Genomic DNA, 21338 nt, shown 5'->3' with positions numbered 1-21338 from the left:
ACAGTTAGGGTACGTCACGAAAACGCACACTAAGAAGGGATTTTTCGAAATTCCTCCCGGGGGGGGAGAAAGACAGGATTAAGGCTTAACACTTCCATCAACAATGGATGTGTTAAGTAACAATGGCGGTGTTAGGTAACAATGGAAGTGTTAAGTAACAATGGAAGTTTCAACAATGGAAGTGTTTCGTAACAATGGAATTGTTAAGAGAAAGCGACGTGCAAGACGCAGATGCAGTTTTTTTCGTTTTTGCGGGAAATCGAACATATTTTTAGACCTATCTAAAAATTGTCTAATTAGTCCGGAAACAAGGGGACCCAATTCTTGCATTCTGTGAAAACGGGTAAGGTTGACTGTAACGTAATAATCTTTATCTTAGTTATCGTTACTTTTGCCCGAGCCACGCCGGGCCCACCTGCTAGTTATTAATTAAATTGTGTTTTTTTGTTATGAAACGAAATATTATCCATTACTAAAACTGAGACTGCTGCATTAAACCCAATACAGCAGACATTTTATTACCAATAGAAAAAAATTATTACCAATATACAAAGTTTAGAAAAGCATATAATACCAGAACATGTTAAAAATAAATGTAATTTATTATCCCTGAAACCTGAGTAATTTACATTAGATACGCAAACGTTTTAACTTTCTACACAAAAATATATGGAAAATATAGGTTTAATATAACGTAGTAAGACTATTTGTGATGGTGTGAAAAAACGTTGTATTTTCTTTTAACTTTAAAGTACATTTTTCATTCTTCCTTATATAATTTAGAAAACTTAATCATTTTCGCTACAGTTAGTTGTTTTACTTTGTTTTATAATTATTTTAATTTCGTTCATTACTATTAAATAACTTTCTAATGTGTTAGAATAAATTTTCTCTTGTGTTTCAAAAACTTACATTGCATGAGAAAAGTGTTGTGTTAGTTTTTGTATTCTATTTTATTATAAACATTTATTAGAGCAATAAAACTTTTATATATCCGATTTTGTATTGTAGTTAGTGTTCCGTTATTGTATTTCGCAAATTACATATCGTCCTAAAATCTGCACTTACTTTTAAGAATAACCTCAGTGCAAAATTTAATCACGAAAATAACAGAAGATAATAAACAAGTATACCAACCTATATGTTTATGAAATATTTTATTTTTTATTTGAATAAAATGCATAAAGTTTTATTTCACTTTCTTCCAGAAAGTGTATTTAATTAGGAAATGAAACATTAAATTCGCATTATAGCGAAACAGAGTACATAATGTATCGCAAAAAAATTAGAAATTTTGCAACTTTATATTGATGAAACACTCTTGTGATAATTGGAATTTTAATAGTGATTCTTTTATTTAAAATATTCAATTATACTATATACAACTACTGATGTTTAGCCATTTTGTTTACACATTACATTTCATTATAAAAAACACGAATCGTCAATAATATGCATTTTCAATTTTTATACTTTTCAACTACTGTTTCATTCAGTGTAAAGATCCATAACATTTCATCTTTTAAAAAACTTTTAACCCTTTTGATGCATCTTAAGAATTACCGGAATACACACCGAACTATATACACGTTAATTAATACTTATTTCTATTTTTACTCTAACTAAAAATATACAATCCACTTTATATATTACATAACACAATAGGTAAAGTTGTGACCTCAAAAAGTATAAAATCCAAGAAGTATGACAAACCTTTGAATTAATATAACTGTACTTCCATTAAAACAGTATACTGTTTAATGTTAATAGTAAGCAAATAAAGCTAGAAAACTGAAAAATTAACTACAATATTTTATTTTATAAGACTAAAACAAGTCTGTAATCAAAATGACATAAGTTGAACAAACAAACAGGAATAAAAACAAAACTACATGTTTATAATGATATATTTAATACTTGCCTTTTTGTATATAACAGTGCACAATGCTACCTTTAACTTCATGCCTAATACTTCTGTTATAAAGTAATTAGTATTAAATGTCAACGAATAAATCGCTGTTAGGCCACAAAATCCTGCGACTAATAAATAAACATTTGATTCATTCCATTCCGATTTCTTGTCATAATAATATATTATTAATCCTAAAATATACGCTTTGCTTATAACTATGACAGTTTCCTGAAAATACATAATTGGTATATTATGAATCATGTCGAATGGCAACAATAATTCAAATTATTAGGCATAGTACCTGAATAAATGCAAATAAAATTACTATTAAGTATTTCCACCCAATGAATCGTAGTATTGCTTTTACTGTGCTTGGATTTTTCTTCTGCAATTCCTTATTCCATTCTCTGAATAACAAAAAAAAATTTTTACAAGATAAAAACATATTACATTTAAACTTCGTAATATTTTGAAGCAACACAATTTACCAATCTGTAAGAAACTACGAGTGATGTATAAATTTTTATCTATAGTTTAACCTTATAACAAAATTGATTATATAATATACTGAAAAAATTTAAATACATTAAATCTTCTTTCCCTTGTTTTATAAAACCAGCATCTCACTCACACATCATGTACCAATTGTAAATGACTATGTGCTTCTGTTTCCATAAAATCGTTAGTTATGTCACCCATACTATTTTCCTGTGTACTCAGGATATATTCCTTGGTATAGTATTGTCGTGAGTATGTTATATTGTTTTTTCACAGTCTCATAAAATAATCAGTACCAAATGGCAACAAGTCATCACGTTGTAGCTTTTCAACAGGCTTTAGGCTTATACACTGGCAAAACTTAAGTAACAATGTAATTTTTTGCAGGCATCTATGAAATTATACGAAAGGGCTTTTTGTTATCAGTACAATGAACACCCAGTTCAGTAGAAAGATGATTCGTATGCAAATATTATGAAGAAGACGTCACAGGTGACATGAGCGAACGAAAAACGCATGCAGTCAGCGCGCGCAGTGAAGACTGCAATAAAAAAAGGACAAAACGCGCTATTAAATACATTTCCTGCAAGTTGGAGTAAGTTTGTACATGCAATATAACTGGATGAAACCACCTGAATGTCTTTACATGTGGTAGAGTGATCGGAAAGCTTGAGGGGCAGCGTAGTTTGACAAGTGTAGCCCAGGAGTTTGGAATCAGCAAAAGTGTCATTTCACAAGCTTGGAAAGCCTTCCAAACCGGCTGTGTAGCAGTAAGAAAGGTTGGTGGTGTCGTGAAGAAAAACAATGCCAATGTATGACTAAAATATTGTCGTGCAGATACCAGAGATTAATAGCAATCAGCAGGCAATATTGATCAGCAGATGCGAACTGCAATGGACAAAATGTGTCGTGGTTGAATACGGCTAGATGCCTTCTAAAAGTGGCCTATTTGCCTGATGTCCTGAGTGCTGCATCTCATTGATAGCTGCCCATTGGCAGCAGGTTTAGACTAATGTAAGGAACACAAAGACTGGATATCGAATCAATGCAGACATGTCTTTTTTACAGATGATATTCGTTTCACTATCACAAGCGATTCTCAATGCCAGTTAAAATGGAGAGAGATAGGAACATTGTTGTGTACCCCTAAATCACAGAAATAAACTGTTACGGTACTCCTGGTGTGCTCATTTTGGGAGATATTATGATAAACGGGCAGAGTGAGCTTGAAATTTTCGATAGATGTACTGTTACTGGAGATCACTATTGTCAGCAAGTGACATGCATCTGTTCTGAGGTGCCGTTGGTGCTGACTTCGATTTTATAGATAATAACTCCAGGTCACATCGGACTCGTACTGTTGAAATCTTCTAGACAGTCAAGATAACACTATAATGGATTGACTAGCGTACTCTCGATTTAAATCCCCTTAACATGTATGGGATGATTTAGAGAGACACCTTTCGGCATGTTTCGATGGAGAACACCCAACAACTGAAACGTGTGCTCTTTGAGGAATGGGCACTCTTACTTCAATAACCGTTTGATAATCTGACGTTAAGTACGGATTGAATGTGCCAAGCAACCATTGCAGTTTAATGGAGATCATATCCCTTACTACATGACATCTGTATGTTGTTCTTCCTCTTGGGTAAACTATCATTTGTACCAATGCAACTCTTTCAATAAAGTTTTTTTGACTCCATACGTAGTATTAATTTTTGCACAAGTATGCTCTCTTTATTATGTACAAAATACTGTGTTTCTATTCTAAATTTCATGTTTCCCAGGTGATTTCTTGAGGAGTTATGGCAAAAAAAAATCGTTGCTGAAGTTTTGCACAAAAGTGTGTATTGTTAATTATATTAATTTCTTTTGTTATGTAAGTGCTTACATTTTACTTTCCGATTCCTTACATAAATAATAATTTTAACATTAATTCTATTTCCTTACATTATAATCTTATGTATCAGAAAAATGTGAAATTGTTTATTAACATACTATGAATTTATTGAAGTTTACATATTGAAATTCAAGTTTAAAATATTATTTTATATAGATGTATTTTTTATACTTTAAACAGAATTATCATTGCATATATAAACTTACTTTTCAAGCAGATTTCCTAGATATTCGGAGGAATGATATTTAGAAGTTTTGTACAAATCTTCTTGTTTTAAAAACTTCTTTTTTCCTTTGATTAATAACGGGAAAAGCCAACTGAAAAAAATTATTATATGATTTGCTATAAGTTTCTGTTATTGCTATATGAGAAATGATCTCAAATTTCAAAAAGGAGGTTTTTACAGAATTCCTATTCAAAATCAGCAGTTAGGAATAAAGAATAGCTTTGTTGAGATCACAAGAAGGAATCTGAGAATTAAGCTCAAAGAGCACAAATATGACATTAACAAAGGGCACAACAACACAGTTTTGTCTAGTATGCACGAGTACGGGACTCCATAGTTAAATGGAATAAGGCGAGTATTCTCAGAACTATCAGTACATTTTCCAAAGTAAGCATTGAGCCAAAAACAATTTAAAATTTATAAAATAAATTAGAAAATTATAGCGTGATCAGCAGGTGTGCAGATGCATTATCTAATGCATGAAAGTTTTGGATAAAATATATAATACAAACAAATAATTAAAATATAAGAATCTTTATTGCGCTCATGCTTATATATTTTGATGCATTTTATTTATTTTATTTTATTAATTGTATTATTTTGCGTTTCTGTATAATATTTTATATTGGTATTTAAGAGTTTATTTATATAATCAAAATTTAAATGTGCGTGTCGAACGTTACTTTGTTAAGATGTTCCGTATTGAAAAGGCATTCGAATACAATTACACCTAAACATGATCTATTGCATTAGGTTGAAAGCGTTTGTGTTTTTCTAATAAACGTTTTTTAGCAACGGAAGGTGGTTTGATAGTTTATTATCCACGATAATTTTTCTGTTTTTTTTTTGTTTTGTGTGTGTGTGTGTATGTACGTCTCATATACCTGTAGTCTTTTGAAAATGCAAGTTTATAGTTTACAAGTAGAGTCGCTATGTTGTCACCAGTCAAATCTAACATTTATTAAACAACTAAAGCAATAATAAGTAAATAATAACATATAAGACGTACACACACACAAAACATAATGGGTGTTACAAACTTTTGACTGGGCTATGTTGTATAAGTGCAGAATAACTCAGCACGGCAGCCTTCAGATCGGCACTAATTTTAACTACTATGATAAATGAAACTTTTGCGCTTATAAAACAAATATAAAAATACGACACGGTTTCAAAACATGGCAAAATAAAACTATGTTTATGTATTGGAACAGAGTGTATACTGCTTAAAATATTTAAACAAATCTTACCTGTTAACGTGTAATAAACATGTTATCACATGTTTACAAAAACCAGAAAATCCCCCTTTGCATGTGTGTTCTCCCTGTAATTGAGATGTATTAATATATATCTGAGATTTATCTCTGAGAATATATCTGAGATTTATATCTGAGATTGCAACAATAAAGCAACAACACGAACTTCAGTGTTATTGTTAGGGTTTAATCCACAAAATACTATGTGTCCGTCATTCAAAACGGCTTCACTTTCTACAAGACAACGTTTCCTGTCGCCGATATAGTCTAGAATTTGACATAAATTCAATGATTTGTTCTCCATTTGGTCCTCGCAAAAGTCGTCACCGATGGAAACTGAATCGGATGAAGCACTGAACACGGTTAGTTCCTTACCTGTTTCGGCAGCCATCTTGGCTCAAAAACAGCGCCCTCTGTCGGATTTAGCGCTTCCCAATGAATCTTTAGTTTAAAACAGATAGCTTAAAAGTATGTGCAGTAATTTTTACTTTAACCATCTTGCAGATTTTTCAATCATAGCACATTGTACTATTTTCAGTGTAATCAAAGTACATGCGAACATAAATCGCAAGTACAGTATATAGCTTGGATCGTTGTTACAAAATATAAAACAACGTTTGAAAATCTCGAATTGCATAAATAATAACATAACTTTTGAAAAACAAAAAACTTTCCTAATCTGGCACTTTCGATAATTTGCTGCAATAGTTTCCACAATAACTAACTGGTACTGTTTCATAACTGTTTGTTACTTTATTTGACCATAACTCCATAAAAAATAAAAAAAATAAGAATGTAATTACTTTACTCTTTTCCGTAAAAATGTTATTGAGTGTTTTCACACAAATACTGCAAGACAGAAGAGGAAAACGGTGTACATTTGCGTACAAACGAGCAAACGAAATAGACTTCTTATTACGTACTATATATACGTAATACAAAATCTATTTAATTTGTTTTGTTTGGTTAATTAAAATTAAACCGTTTCTATTCAAAACAATTCTCAAAATGTTCATAAATCCATCGAGTTTTCGTACACTGTAATGTTATTATTAATACAAACAACGTAGTATACGATGACTTAACACGTTTCAGCTTTACGTAATTTTAAAAACATTGAAAAATAAAGTCATAAATCTTTTCATAAATGAGAACATGTCTTATAAAGTAACTAGTTTTCAAGGAAAATGACAACACCGTTCAAATTTCATCATTCTTATATAAATTGTCTTCAATTCTAAATGAATAGCTTTTTGAAACAAGAGCTTCAACAAGTTGCTTAACCTTTCTGCAGTGGGTTAGGCATGGTGCTATCACTATGTAGTGAAGAATAAACGTGGGAAATTTTTAAAGTATCTTTCCACGAGTTTTTCTCATTACCGTTTCGAAAAAAAAATTTTAAACAGTTATGTGTAGTAAAAAAAAGTCTTTTTTATCGTCACATAATTTTTTTTCATGTGAATATATTTCGCGGTAGTTTTTGGCTAGTTTTATATAGAGGGTGATTCAGAATGACATTTTAAAAATTTGGGGGATTGTAGAGGATGAAATTTTGAACGTTTTGATATAAGGAACCCACAGCCGGAAATGTGATATAAAGTTTCTACAGCGGTAGGAAGTGCTTGACCGCCCTTCTCTTTGGTAGCTACCCTTCCGACCACTGATATCATGTTATTGTTCTTGACCTCTTTCACTGAGGTTATGTAAAGTCCCTTGTGTACGCAACTCCTGTAAGAACAGTTCAGGAACTTACCGAGCGCATCTTTGCAGCATTTAATACCATCAGAGAGCAGCGTGGCATCTCTGACAAGACATCAGACAAAACATTGTTTGTCGTTGCACATTATGTAACGAAATCGGTGGTCGTCAAATTGAACATTTACTCTAAATTAACGCAGCCACTGATTCGATGTACAGTTTGATTGTACTCTACTGTTTTGTCAATAAAACTTGTCATAATTACTGTATTTTGCTGTTTTCTTCAGCATACCGACTGCAAAGTGCAAAGTGCTGTAAAAACTTTATATCACATTTCCGGCTGTGGGTTCCTTATATCAAAACGTTTAAAATTTCATCCTCTACAATATCCCCAATTTTAAAAACCTCATTCTGATACACCCTGTATATAATCTGTTCAGAAAAACATAAAGGTAAGCGCCAATTATTGTTAATTATTGCCACAGCTATCACCCAGGTGTGATGATTTGACTCTCGACTTAATTTATTATCGTAAAATTAAATTGGTTGTAAAACACTTGTCGTAAAAACTGATGTCAGAATAAATTTATTCTAACTTATGGTTCTGCCACAATATTAGTTTTGATATATTTTATTACTTCCGTTTTGACTTTTACCATTCTGTTTACCCTAGTTGCTCATATATAATAATACTAATAATAATAATAATTAATAATGTATAGGTTAGCTTTAACGAAATATCTCATGATGTATTGTAAAAGTAGATAGATAATAAAAATAATAAAAGTATACAATAATGTAAAAGTAAATAAACCACAAAAGCAAAAGTACGGTTCAATGCGTAAAAACCTATAATGGTTGAAACAATAAAAAAAGCGTGGAACAAAATAAGAAAGCAGGGGCCATATTCTGGTTACAGTCTCTGGTCTCTCATCTCTCACAAGACGGTCTCTGATTGGCTAATCCAAATGACTAGCCAATCAGCGACCGGCTTGTGTGAGACGAGAGACCAGAGACGGTGACCAGAATACGACCCCAGGAGAACTCGAGAAGGTCAAGAAGGAAGGACCACGTGTATACGACGGAAATCGTAAGGAAGAGAAAAAGAAACTTTACACATCGACATGATAAAACCAAAGAAAAGGATAGCCTATGGAAATGATGAATTCTATTCGGAACAGATTAATATAAAAGAAGAGGATACGCAATCCCCGAAAAAATGTAAGCCAAAAATTCAAATATTTCGAGGCAATAACAACACGCTTAAGGTAGAAAATTAAGTGAAAATAATCGAAAGGGTGACGGAATATATGGGTTGGAACGAAAAAGATAAACCAATGGGATAAAATGGGAGATTACCTAGAAGACGAAGCCCTAAATTGGTATATTGAATTCTCGGACAGTCAAAGTTCCGGATTATTAAAACCAACTTTTGTGAGAACATTCGGATTACATGCCACCTGTCCTATTGTGGATTTTGCAAGGTAAAATATGAACTAAATATAGGAATAAAAAATTATTTCGAAGGAAAAAAAGGTTAGGGAAGTTGAAAGATTTCCACATAATACCGCTAATGATAGAAAGGTTGCCCCGTGAAACGGCAGAATATTTCGTAACTGTGAGATCAAAAAGTTTTGTAAAATTTTATGAAATAAGCCGGAGAATCGAAGAATATGTAAAGAAAAAACGAATCAATAAATCCACAAGATGTAATTTTGGTTACGGAACGGAAGAATTTTATTCGGAACATAATTGAAAACCAATCGCGTGTAAGATGGGTGAGAATTTGGGATACCAAAATAGGTTCTATTAAGCCCGAGGCTGTCAGAATAAACGAAAATCGCGTGAACGAAAGGGTGAAGTAAATCTCGCGGTAATAGAAAACGACGACAAGAAAAAGTATATTATCAACGAATTACAAAATATTAAACTAATGAACCGACTCAAATATATACTCCTTATCACTTTCTACTCTATAATCAATGGTACAAAAATAAGAAAGACGATTTATGATAGTGGGGCAAACATCTCTTGTGGTAATAATAAAATTATTCACGAATTAAATTTTAAAATCTGGAAATATAAACACGAATGCCTGAAGTTCAAAACCATTAAATAAACAGAAATATATTTGGGTCAGGTAACCGTTAATTTGGCAATCGGTGCGATAACGAAGAAAGTAGAGTTAATCATAGTGAACAATGGTCATTATGATTTGCTAGTAGGCTTAGTCTTTAAAAACTGGTTCGGCTTAAGTCTCGATCAAAGTTACAGAATTTTCCAGTCAAACGAAAATGGTGAATTAACGGAAGAAATCCAATGTAAGTATTCACAAGACGAAAACCTAGTAATAACTTGTTTAGAGGATAACCCCAACGAACTAAAAGTAAATCCAAATGATATAATCAAAAACTTAAAACCTACAGAACTAGAAAAACTATGTGAACCTAAACTGACAAAAGAACAAGGTGCGGAACTAGAACAATATTTAGCAAGAAAATAAAACGCATTTTCAAGGGATAAATATGACATGTGTTCTATAAAAGTTGAAAAATAAAAGATTAAATTAACAAACAACGTACCAAAAAATTTGAAATTGTATAGTAAGTCCCTTAAGTGACCAAAAAGTAACAAACGATCAAATAGAACTGTTCTTAAAACACAAATTTATTCCGAGATCGGATCACTTACTTTAGCTCATAAAAAGGATGAAGGATAATTCAGTGTTGTGCATTGATTACAGAAAACTTAAACCAGTGACGATAGCTGATAACTATCCATTCCCTAGAATTGATCATAGTTTAGAATTTAGATAAATTGCTTCATTGTGTGTATTTCACAACCTTAAATCTGGATATTGGCACACTCCTATGAAAGTTTTTCACACACGTACAGTACAAAACGGCTTTTCTCATAATGAACGATCACTTCGAATGGCTCGTCATGCCCTTTCGTAATAAAAATCAGTCAGCCATATTTCAGAGAATATATTTTACACCGTTTCAGATCGGTACCAATTGATACACTTCTGTAGTAATTACAAAAATAATAGCATAGTAAATTCAACCTCCTTTGAAGCCCATCTTAAACATATCAAACTAGACCTAATCGCTCTAGAAAAGGAAGGGGTAAAACTAAAATTATCGAAATGCAAATTTGCGAAGAAAGAAGTGCAATACCTCTAGCATATCATCACAAACTGTCGAGTTTGACTAATAAGTTGCAATGTTGCAGCAATTAAGGAATTTTTTAAGCATAACGATGGAAAAACCTTATAGAGATTTCTGGGAAAAGTAAACTACTACCATCGTTTTATACTCAACGTTCAAGACTCTTAAATCCGTTACACAATTGAAAAAAAGGAAATTTATTTGCGATTCGGAGTGCCAAAACGCCTCCAACAACATTAAAACATACCTAACCATATTCCCAGTTCTGTGCATCTTTAACCCAGACAAAGAAGTGTATCTGTACACAGATGCCAGTAAACACGCAATGGGGACAGTATTAAAACAAATGCAAGACAACGAAAAACAACATCCAATTTGTTTTTTCAAAAAACTATTGGATTATTAAAAAAATTATGGCGTTATGAAACTAGAATGCATAGCTATAGTGGAAGCATTCGACTATTAGCACCGTTATCTTTATAGAAAAAATTTACAGTTATAACGGATCCACACGCCTATGATGTCAAATAGACGTAATTACTGAGTAAAGTATTGGGAATGGAGTAATCGTAATTCGGTGACGAAAATATTCGCTATTTCTAACTTTCGACAATTTAGAATATTTTTCCTATCCAAATTATTTGTTTTTGAGGTTTTTTATTTGCAATGAGATCGAAGAAAACTTAAAAAGTTTAATTGATATAACAAAGCAATCCTGTTAGACGCCATTTTTCGACTACTGGCACGTGGTCTACCTACTGTAGTACATAGTTTGTTTATATTTACGGCTAGCAGATGGCGCGTTTGAATTGTAGAGTAATTTCCGCATGTAAGCACACGCGACACGGAAAGACGACAGAAAGGCAATTGTTTCTCTCGACGGTTTCCGTCCTCTGTTGCTGCACGTGAGTACCAGACTTTATAGATTCTAATTTTTTTCGCGTGATTGTATTTTTATTTTCAACTAGCACTAGGTCCGCTGGGCTTAACGTTACCTTTTGTGTCTGTTATCGAAATGATTGTTATTGATTTCCAGCTTCTTTTGACATCTTTGTAAGCTAGTTTCCTACCTTCTTTTACTGGCAGAAGAGCATTCGGTATGACTTGGAGTACTGGCAGAAGAGCATTCGGTATGGAGGAATGGTGGGATGCCGAACATGACATAATTTGGTAAAAAACCCGTTACTGAGTGAGGGGAGTTATATTCTTTTAGTACAGTTTGACGTAATTTACTCCAACAACTCACCTGCTATTTCTTGTTCATCTTACAGCATAACCAGGTTACGATAGTTAAGTTAATTCTTTTACATAAGCGATTACTTGCTGGATAATTTAAAGATATATTGTTAATTTTACTTCATGTTTTCCGAGAAAACGTATGAATTTTTTTTGAGTTGATACCTCCACACTTGTCTACTAATATCATTTTCGGCCTTTTCGTTTGTGTAGCACTGTTTATTAAGTTCACGAAGTCCTTGGCAGTTTGATTACTGGAGCTTAATGTCCTTAATAACCGAGTGGCAAAGTCAATCGCCATATGCAAATATTGTTTCTTCTAATTGTTATTCCTTAAATCCTCCCACTGTATCAATTGCTATAATTGATATAATTGCTATAATGCTGTATCAATTGCTATATCAAAAGGATCTGTGGCTGAGGAGCTTTTTGTAGTTTTAGACAATGGTTTATTTTATTAAACCGGTATACCCCACAGCTATTTATATAGGTGGATACATCTTTCGACATATTAGGCCAAGTGTACATGCTAAATATTAGTCGTAACATTGCCTTTGCTACTATGTGTTCAAAATTTTCATGGCTTTTGATGGCATAATGTCTTCTCTTCGAATTAAATTTACGATTTTGATATTGTCCGAGATGAGGCCACTATCTAACACTGGATTTCTGGACAATAGGTAAGCTTCTACGTTAGTAATGCTGGTACTGTATTTAATTAACATCGAAATCATATTGACTAAGATGTATTAACCAATTAGATAATTTGGAGTTTGGTTTCTTGAAACACCATAATCAGTTAATGCTGTATTTAAATCGGATAGTAATATAGCGTTTATATGAAATATATTATCGTATTAGTGTACAAATAAAGCTTTGTAACTTGCCGCCCGCCATAGTTCGAAAGCTATCGTCCCACGCGATGTTTATGACGACATTGCTAAACGGCCTTCCTTTCGTCTAATTTTTGCCATTCCGCTCTCCGCAAGGGCAAAATTGAAAATTTTCAACTTCGTATTCTGTAGGCTTCCACGGCAGAAGTGACGTCATTTTGCCGTTATGTCGACGGTTTCCGTTGTCCGTTGTCACATATGAGTATCAGGCTTAATGTCTGGACCGTATAGAGAAATAAGTCAAGTATTAAATGTACAATGTATCTATATATATAATCGAGACGGGTTGATAATAATAATAAGCGCAGAGCCCAAACGGTTAGAAGTTGAAAGTTGAAATTTGGTACACAGTTAGGGTACGTTACGAGAACGCACACTAAGAAAGGATTTTTCGAAATTCCTCCTCACGGCGGAGAGAGACAGGATTAAAGCTTAACACTTCCACCAACAATGGAAGTGTTAAGTAAAAGTGTTAAATAACAATGGAAGTTTTAAGTAACAATGGAAGTGTCAACAATGGAAGTGTTACGTAACAATGGAATCGTTAAGAGAAAGCGACATGCAAGACGCAGATGCAGATTTTTCGTTTATGCGGGAAATCGAACATATTTTTAGGCCCATTTAAATATTCTCTAATTAGTCTGGAAACAAAAGGGACCCAATTCTTGCATTCTGTGAAAATGGGTAAGGTTGACTATAACGTAATAATGTTAATTTTCCCTATCGTTACTTTTGCCCGAGCAACGCCGGGCCTACCTGCTAGTATAATATAAAATGGGAAAAAAACCGTTAGACGTCGTCCACATATCCAAGTTACGTTTATAGAACAATCCACTTTGGATCTACAAAGCGAAAGATTTAAAGGTGTAAATAATCTCCAAAACCAGAAGTACGGTTCAGTGCGTAAAAACCGGTGAGGGTTGAAACATTAGAGCAAGCGTGGAAGAAAAGAAGAAAGAAGGAGAACCTTCGGAAAGGTCGAGAAGGAAGAACCACGTGTAAACGACAGAAATTGAAAGACAGAAGGAAAAATTACATATATACATACATATATATATTAAAAATTATCTATATAAGTTACCTGTAATTTATGAATGAAAGTTCAATTTATTTTTATTTATATTAAGCACTGTTATTATCGTACAAATGGGTGAAAAGATTATTATAAATTCCAATTATAAAATTAAAATATTAATTTGGTTATATAATTTTAAATACATACCAGAAAAATAAGCGAGAAAAAACACTAGCTGAATCGAATGGATTACTTTTGTGTTCCTTATCCATTATCTTTCGGCACGTGGCGTCTGTAATGTTCTCTTTCTTAATGTACAGAAACAACACCAGCCAAATCTGAGTATATAACAAATATCATTATAATTATGGTATTCATTAAAACGATAATAAATTCGTGTCACGTGTAGCACATTATATATACATTTATTCTGAAATTTGTAGCCATAAATTTTTGATGTTTCATCAACATATAATAAACAGATTAATTAATCTTTATTTGAAGTAATATAAAGCTTTGTTTATAATATAATATAAAATATAAATATATTTTTAAACTTTTAAAATATTTAAAATACATGCAACAAAATAAAGTATTTGAAGTTTAATAAATACATTACATTTTTTATCTTATGTAAAAAACAAGAAATAAGAATTATTTCAATTAGAAATTTAACTAAAATCATTCATTGAATAAGGCTAATCTAAATGTATAATTTAATTAAAGTGGAAATTTTCATTATAAAATTATTCAGAGTTTATTTTTCATATCAGAATTAGTGTGTTTTTTCCATTTCAAATTCATATTATTTCGCAATATTAAATATTTTTAAATACTCTTCCATACACGCATTTATCACTGCATGATTACTTCCGCAATCTGTTTCAAAATGTACAGCTAGAAAATTTTGGATGGAAGCCAATTCTTATTCTTTAAATTAGTTAAAATTATAATATCTTATAAGTCGATTAAAAATTCTAAACATACAGAAATATAAGTAAAAAATATACATGAGAACCCCTATATGAATTCCATGTTGTACGAGTCACTTAGATCTTAGAAATACGTGAGCCGTTCCCAGCCCGGCACACGTATTTCTAAATTCTAAGTGACTCGTACAACATGGAATTCATATAAAACGAAATTATCAACAGTCATAGTGGGGTCGACTGTTCAGCACTGTCATGTATAAGTAACAATCGTTATATTGAGAATTAATACAAATAAACATGTTTTCTTAAGCTGAAAGCCTAAATATTATTAATAAGATTTTCATTTTCTGCAGTATTTGGTACAGGTTGAAGTCCACGTGCATTACATTTACGACATGACACGGCAAATAATACTACTACGTTACTTTGAAATTCTTCTTTTAAATATTGCATAAATAGTCGAATTATCATTAGCATCACATCATCATAATTACAGTCGATCCCCCTATAAGATCATTAATTATTCCGTTTTATATGAAGTCCATGTTGTACGAGTCACTTAGATTTTACAAATACATGTACCGGGCTGTGAACGGCTCACGTATTTGTAAAATTTAAGTGACTCGTACAACATGGAATTCATATAAAACGGAATAATCAATGATCTTATACGGGGGTCGACTGTATTACAATACCTTTTACCTATACTACCTTAATGCATCTTACTCATAATAGTAAATGAAAAATATATGAAGAGAATATACAGTAAATGAAAAATAAATGTAGTCTTATCAAATATGCATATTATTACAGTATATTCATATTTTATAAAAGCGGATGTTTTATTAACTTATTTCAACACTCTCTTCACAGATCCCTGATTTTATATATACTTTACTTCCTATACATTAATATAATAATGTAATTTGGACATCGCATTATGTAGTTGGCTTCTGATATTATCTGTGTTACGGTGGATTAATTCCGCTTATAAATTAATTAAATTTAATTAATTTAATAAAATTTTTTGTTATTTGTTATACCTATGTTCATTATTAAATTAATTTAATTAATTTAATAATGAACACTGGTTAAGTTGGTTCAACGTTTGTATGGAATATGTTAGTTTGAAGTTAAAGATAAGGATAGTTAATTACTCTTGAAAAAGGAACTGACTAGTCCTACTTTTACCCATTCCCAATGTAAATGCCAACAAGCTTTAAGTTGTATTGTGAAACCGAAACAAAAGCTTCATTCTTTGTTATATTGAGTCAAATGTCAATGTTATTGTTTTACTGTACACAAAATAATGTTTACTTTAATGTCTAACAACTATTATTTTTTGAAGAGTGATTTGTATAATTTCACTTTTAAATTTTACAATATATTCAGTGCTTGAAAGATAAAATACAAAAATTTAATCGAATTTATCCCTCGAAATATTATAAAATCAAACTTTTCTGCTGATTGTTTTATAATAATGCAATCTTGTTTTGTTACTGTAGTTTTATAACGTAGAAATGGATGTTTAAAACAATTAATTTGTATTTTATAGCTTTAAATAAATTGCTGGTGCAGCCATGAATCATTAGAAAATATCACCAATATTGTTATCGTTAAAACTATTGACACAGATATAATATTGCAAATTTATACATTTTTACATGTAATATAAAATTACAAAAATATTATTGACGTTCAGAATTAAGAATATAAAAACATTTTTTATAAATGTATTAATTTTTATGTGTTGTGCGAGATACCGTAGATTAAGGGTTAAATCTCTGCTGACAACTTACTCGGCAACAGTCTGCAAAGATCGCCCACGTTGTCGTTTCGGATAGGTTTTTATGGAGTGGCAGAGGGAGGTGAGCAAGTCGACATTCGTCCTTTGATAGACAAAAGACAAGTTTTAACAAAATAACAAAGTATTTATTAAAATCTACGGTTAACAAAGTCGGTTAAATGCGATTAAATATTAGACAAATACACAAAGGGGCAGCTCTTAGCAGCTAAGCTTATTTTCGGAGAGAGAGAGTTAGTTCACAATGCTCTAATAAAAATACCTCTACGAGGGGACGAATGGTATGCGTCGAATGGTTCGTAGGAATCGTATTCCGATGTAGGAACTGTAGTATAGCGATAAGTATGGAAGTTCGAAGCCGTGGTCTGTCTTCTACCGATATTTTCTCCTTTTCTCCGTTCGAGTCCGTTGTATGGAGGTCCGGGAGACGAGATGCACACATTGACAAGTATAACTTCTTACGGATCGCCCTGATCTTCCGGGAGCTCAAGCTTTTATTCGATTGCCGTAAGAAAGAAGTCACACGAACGCCAAATGTTGATAATAACGGTGCATTCTTGACACCTATGCGTCAATTTTCCCATCTAGTTGTTAACACAAAAGGTGACCTCCCATCTAATTTTCACTAGGAGCGTGTTTTTTCTATCGGAGTTGTTTACATTTTTTCCCCGACAAATGCGTCAGATTCGCAGATTTCACAATTGTATAAAATTGTTGCTGATAAAAATGACGGACAATTACGCAATGAAATTACGCGATCCCAGAAAAAATACATAATATATCTGTATCATAATAATCTGTGTGTAAACACAGATAAAATAAAGATATATAAAAAAACTACCGAAAGTAACGTAACACAGGAAATGCGGTATATTACGTCACAACATAAAGCACGTGCCTTCTTATTTCTTTAGCTTACATTTCTAATTTATTTGTTTCTTATGGTTTAAAATTTCTAGATTGACTTTGTAACAAGTTTATTAATTAAACAAACACATTAACAAGCTTATAAATCTAATTATACTTAAACACATTATTATAAAATGTCATATCCATAATAACTTTAATATTTACATCAAAAAAACCAAACAATTTATATATATAGAAAATTCTGTCATATTCAGACAGTAAAAATTTTAAAATGAAATATTAAATAGTAACCAAGATATCAGTGAATACCATCATGCATATTTACAGCTATAAGAAGAATTACATGCTTTCAATACTGAGAAGACATAATTTCTTTAGTATTGGAAGAGAGCACGGCATGTAAAAGGTTATGCAATTGTGATAATAACAACATGACAATATATGCTAGTCCGTTTTTATGTATTTAATTACATACTGTTTTATACCATGTATCCCAAAAATAATTAAGAGAAATACAGTAATTATATTTGCGATTGAGCTTTGAAAAATGAGCTTTGAATCTAAAATATGATACAATGTAGTTTAAAAAAATATTAATTAATCACAAAAAGAAATTCTTGTATAAAGAAACTCTGAAAAAAAGTAAATGTGAGATCCGGAAGGCCCTAGGCCTCATTTAATAACTTTTATTAAATATGCTTAAATAATGTCACCAAATAATACTTCGTTTTGGTGAGAAAAATATTGTTTTAGACGTGGGAAAAACTAGATGACAAATGTTATTTCCTTTCATCGAGGAGAACATCCGCTGTTTTTCCCATATCTGGTTAAAAATCTCGCTCCGATGGGAAATGGTTACCCCTCATTCATCCCCCTCTCATCCGTTCTCACGAAAGAGTTACTATACGATGATTGGACGAAGTTTGGAAATAAAAGGAGAAATTAGTCATAATTCGGGGAGTCCTCCGACCGATTTGAAAGTGTCCAGACTCCACATACGTTTCCTCCTGATGGCCAACGCCCATAACGGAGTCCGATAGACTAAGTCCCGAGTCTACACTTAGAAGAAGTGATATCTTTATATTTTGTGCACGAATTAATCTCCCATACGAAAGGAAGATGAACCCTATCTACAAGGTGTCCTATATCTACAGAAACGAAGACGACAACTAACAGGTCGTATGTTTAGAATCATTTTGTGAGCTCTCTCTCGATCGCGCATTAGCATAGATTTAGTCGTAACCTTTAACTTGTCATATAATCGTTGTTATTGATTTTCTGTATTCGTTGTTTGGATTTATTAAATTTTACTTATGTTTATTATATAAGAATGTCTCCTCAATTCATTCCGAATCAGATCGTTATCGCGTGTTTGTCCGCGCCTCTATAAATTGACAAACTGGTGTCGGGAACCTGACGAAGGAAGAAGGTGAATTCGCTATCACCAACTTCCGCTCTAAATTATAATATAACCGTAAAGCCCTCCACACTCGTTCCCTACGACGGGGAAAGGCCGTTCTTTGGACGACTGAGAGCTGGTCTTACCGACTAGTGCCTGTAAGTGTTACTCGAGTACTACGTACCAAGTAACCTTGGCTAACTTTCACATAAAGCACTTGAGAAAATATGAAACATTTGCAAAAAGTACTTGATATTTTATAAAGATATTCATTGTTTTAAGATTTTGATGTTTCATCAAAACTGCCATTTTTTGAAGAACTTTATATACACGATTTTTTTCCACAATTGAATATTTTTAAGAGCTTTATTTTTTCAAAAGTTATGGCAAGTTTATATAGCAAATTTTTTTTTATAATTTTTGTATATCATGTTCTTATTACGTACAGTGTATTACTCTGCAATGATCAAATTATTTTAAGTATTGTATAACAACTTTTGAGAGAATAGAACTTTATTTTATTTTATTTATTTATTTATTCTGGTACTACCACAAGAAAAGTGAATAAAATACAAAATAAGAGAAAACTGCTTTGAAAAAAGTAGACTATAATTCCTTCACGTTTCTTTCAATGACATTTAAAAGTTCCTTGTTTTCCTTTTGCAAATCAGCCGACTAGTCGAACTTTGCGAATAATTATTGTAATTTTGCTAAAATAATATCAAAATCTGTGATACTCCGAATTTTAACAAAATTAATCAACGATGTCATCATACTTGCTCAACAATTGTTGTCCTTAGCTACGTGAAAACTGTAAGGGAAGAAAATCGCCCCTTACAGTTTCTCGACGGCGAAAGCGACGCATTCCTGTGATCTACTGTCCTCTTAGTCGGGCGATATCGCACTGATTTCGAATTTGACGGCCGAAAAAGAGTCGTCGCCAGTCACTCTCCCGATCAAGTTAACTTTAGTGCATAAGAAACAGACTATACTATCGACTTTGACCCAAAACATTGGTGCCTCCTAAACGGAATATCTTTCATCACCAAAGTAAAATAACTTCATCTTAGACACCCGGATAAATCCGAGATTAGCTCGACTCCAATTCTACTCCCGGCAAGTTTACCTCGATATCTAGCCATATCTAGCCATATCTCGATATCTAGCCATATACCTAGTCCAGTTCTGTCTTCATCCTCTCTTGCCATGAGACTACAACCGGATCCTTCAACTACAAAAGTATTTATCAACTCGCGAACCACTGTAAACTCTCTCTCTCTCTCTCTCTCGAGAATCACAAAGTTAGACCTATCAAAACCTATTTTACCTCGATTTAGTTAATATACTCACTATCGAAATTCTATAGAATGTATTTCCTGTCCTTCACAAATAACGATTGTTTCGTTAACCTAGTTTCTGCTTGAGCCACTTCTGACACGCTGTCTCCCAATCCAAAATTTAGATCCCGGATCCGATCGCCCGCACACGCGGCCGCTCGAGTGACTAAATGAACACGCCGTCTCGGCTTCCGTGTCATGTGATCGACTATTGACATGTCGAAGATACATCCCAGGTGCGAGCATAGGTTTTTTCTGTTGACGTTTAATAGTAGCTGTCCATCTTTCACAATCGAATGTTTTCCTTGAATGTTGCCATCTTGTTGTCAAATTCCTCTCCATTTGTTAAGAGAAAACGTCATCTGATCCGTTTAAAGCGATGTTTTTTTTTTTATAACAATCGCGTTAAGAAATTAAATTACAAAGTCGTAATTTTGCGCGAAATTCGTTCATTCTTCAGCTAAGGCCCGTACATAGGCCCAAGGGCTCACATTATAATTCATAGTCATTTCATGTATGATTTCTATTTTCGACTTTTATCGTTGGTAAAAATATATTAAAATATGAAAATATGTGTTATTCACTTATAACTTCAAGTTATATAATAATTCAAACAAATAATATTTTACCGAAAACAAAAATTAAAATGAAAATTACGCATGAAATTACTTTGAATTATAAACTGTTTCAGTAATGTCAGAACATTCTGTCATGTCCTATATAATTTTTTTCGGCATTTACACTGAGTGTATGAAAAATTATATGGCTTTTTATATTTTAAATAACATATTCCTGTTTTCGTTTTTGACTTCTGCGATTGGAATAGGCTCAGATTTGAATTTATCATCAGTAAAAATGTGCCCAAAATGTTTAAATATATAACGTCACTGAACATTGTTAGTTAAAATAAACGGTGTTTGTCAGACGATTATAACCTTTGTCTTCTCCGCCACCACCCAATAATGAACAAACCCTAGACTATTAGTGACACGAAATTAATTGACTTTCCTTATAATTTGGCTTCATACAATAGAAATAGCGCAAAAAGTTTTACGAAAGCGAAAACAGTGGAGGTATTTTAAACGCTGTTTAAAAATCAGAAGACTAACATATAAATTACTCATCAGTTTTCAATAATAACGAGTGCATAGGAAGTTTTGCTGTTTAATTAATCTCCCATTTCGTAATG

At 32.3% G+C, this 21338-nt stretch overlaps 1 protein-coding gene across 1 annotated transcript; it reads right to left on the bottom strand.

Moving 5' to 3' along the window:
• Window positions 1–1888: 1888 nt before the first annotated feature.
• LOC111630263 (cystic fibrosis transmembrane conductance regulator-like) lies at window positions 1889–17196 on the bottom strand. The gene is made up of 5 exons (XM_023374342.1): window positions 16806–17196; window positions 14015–14145; window positions 4520–4630; window positions 2214–2319; window positions 1889–2140 (listed from the first exon to the last, which is right to left on the bottom strand). The coding sequence occupies exons 1-5, from the start codon at window positions 16983–16985 to the stop codon at window positions 1889–1891; spliced, it is 780 nt and encodes a 259-aa protein (XP_023230110.1). The 5' UTR covers window positions 16986–17196.
• Window positions 17197–21338: the final 4142 nt, after the last annotated feature.

The sequence above is a fragment of the Centruroides sculpturatus genome, unplaced genomic scaffold (genome assembly GCF_000671375.1).
Source record: "Centruroides sculpturatus isolate CEXI.00-Female unplaced genomic scaffold, Cexi_2.0 scaffold558, whole genome shotgun sequence".
Taxonomy (NCBI): domain Eukaryota; kingdom Metazoa; phylum Arthropoda; class Arachnida; order Scorpiones; family Buthidae; genus Centruroides; species Centruroides sculpturatus.
The sequence above is the reverse complement of the archived record's forward strand: the minus strand, read 5'-3'. Positions and strand labels throughout refer to the sequence as shown.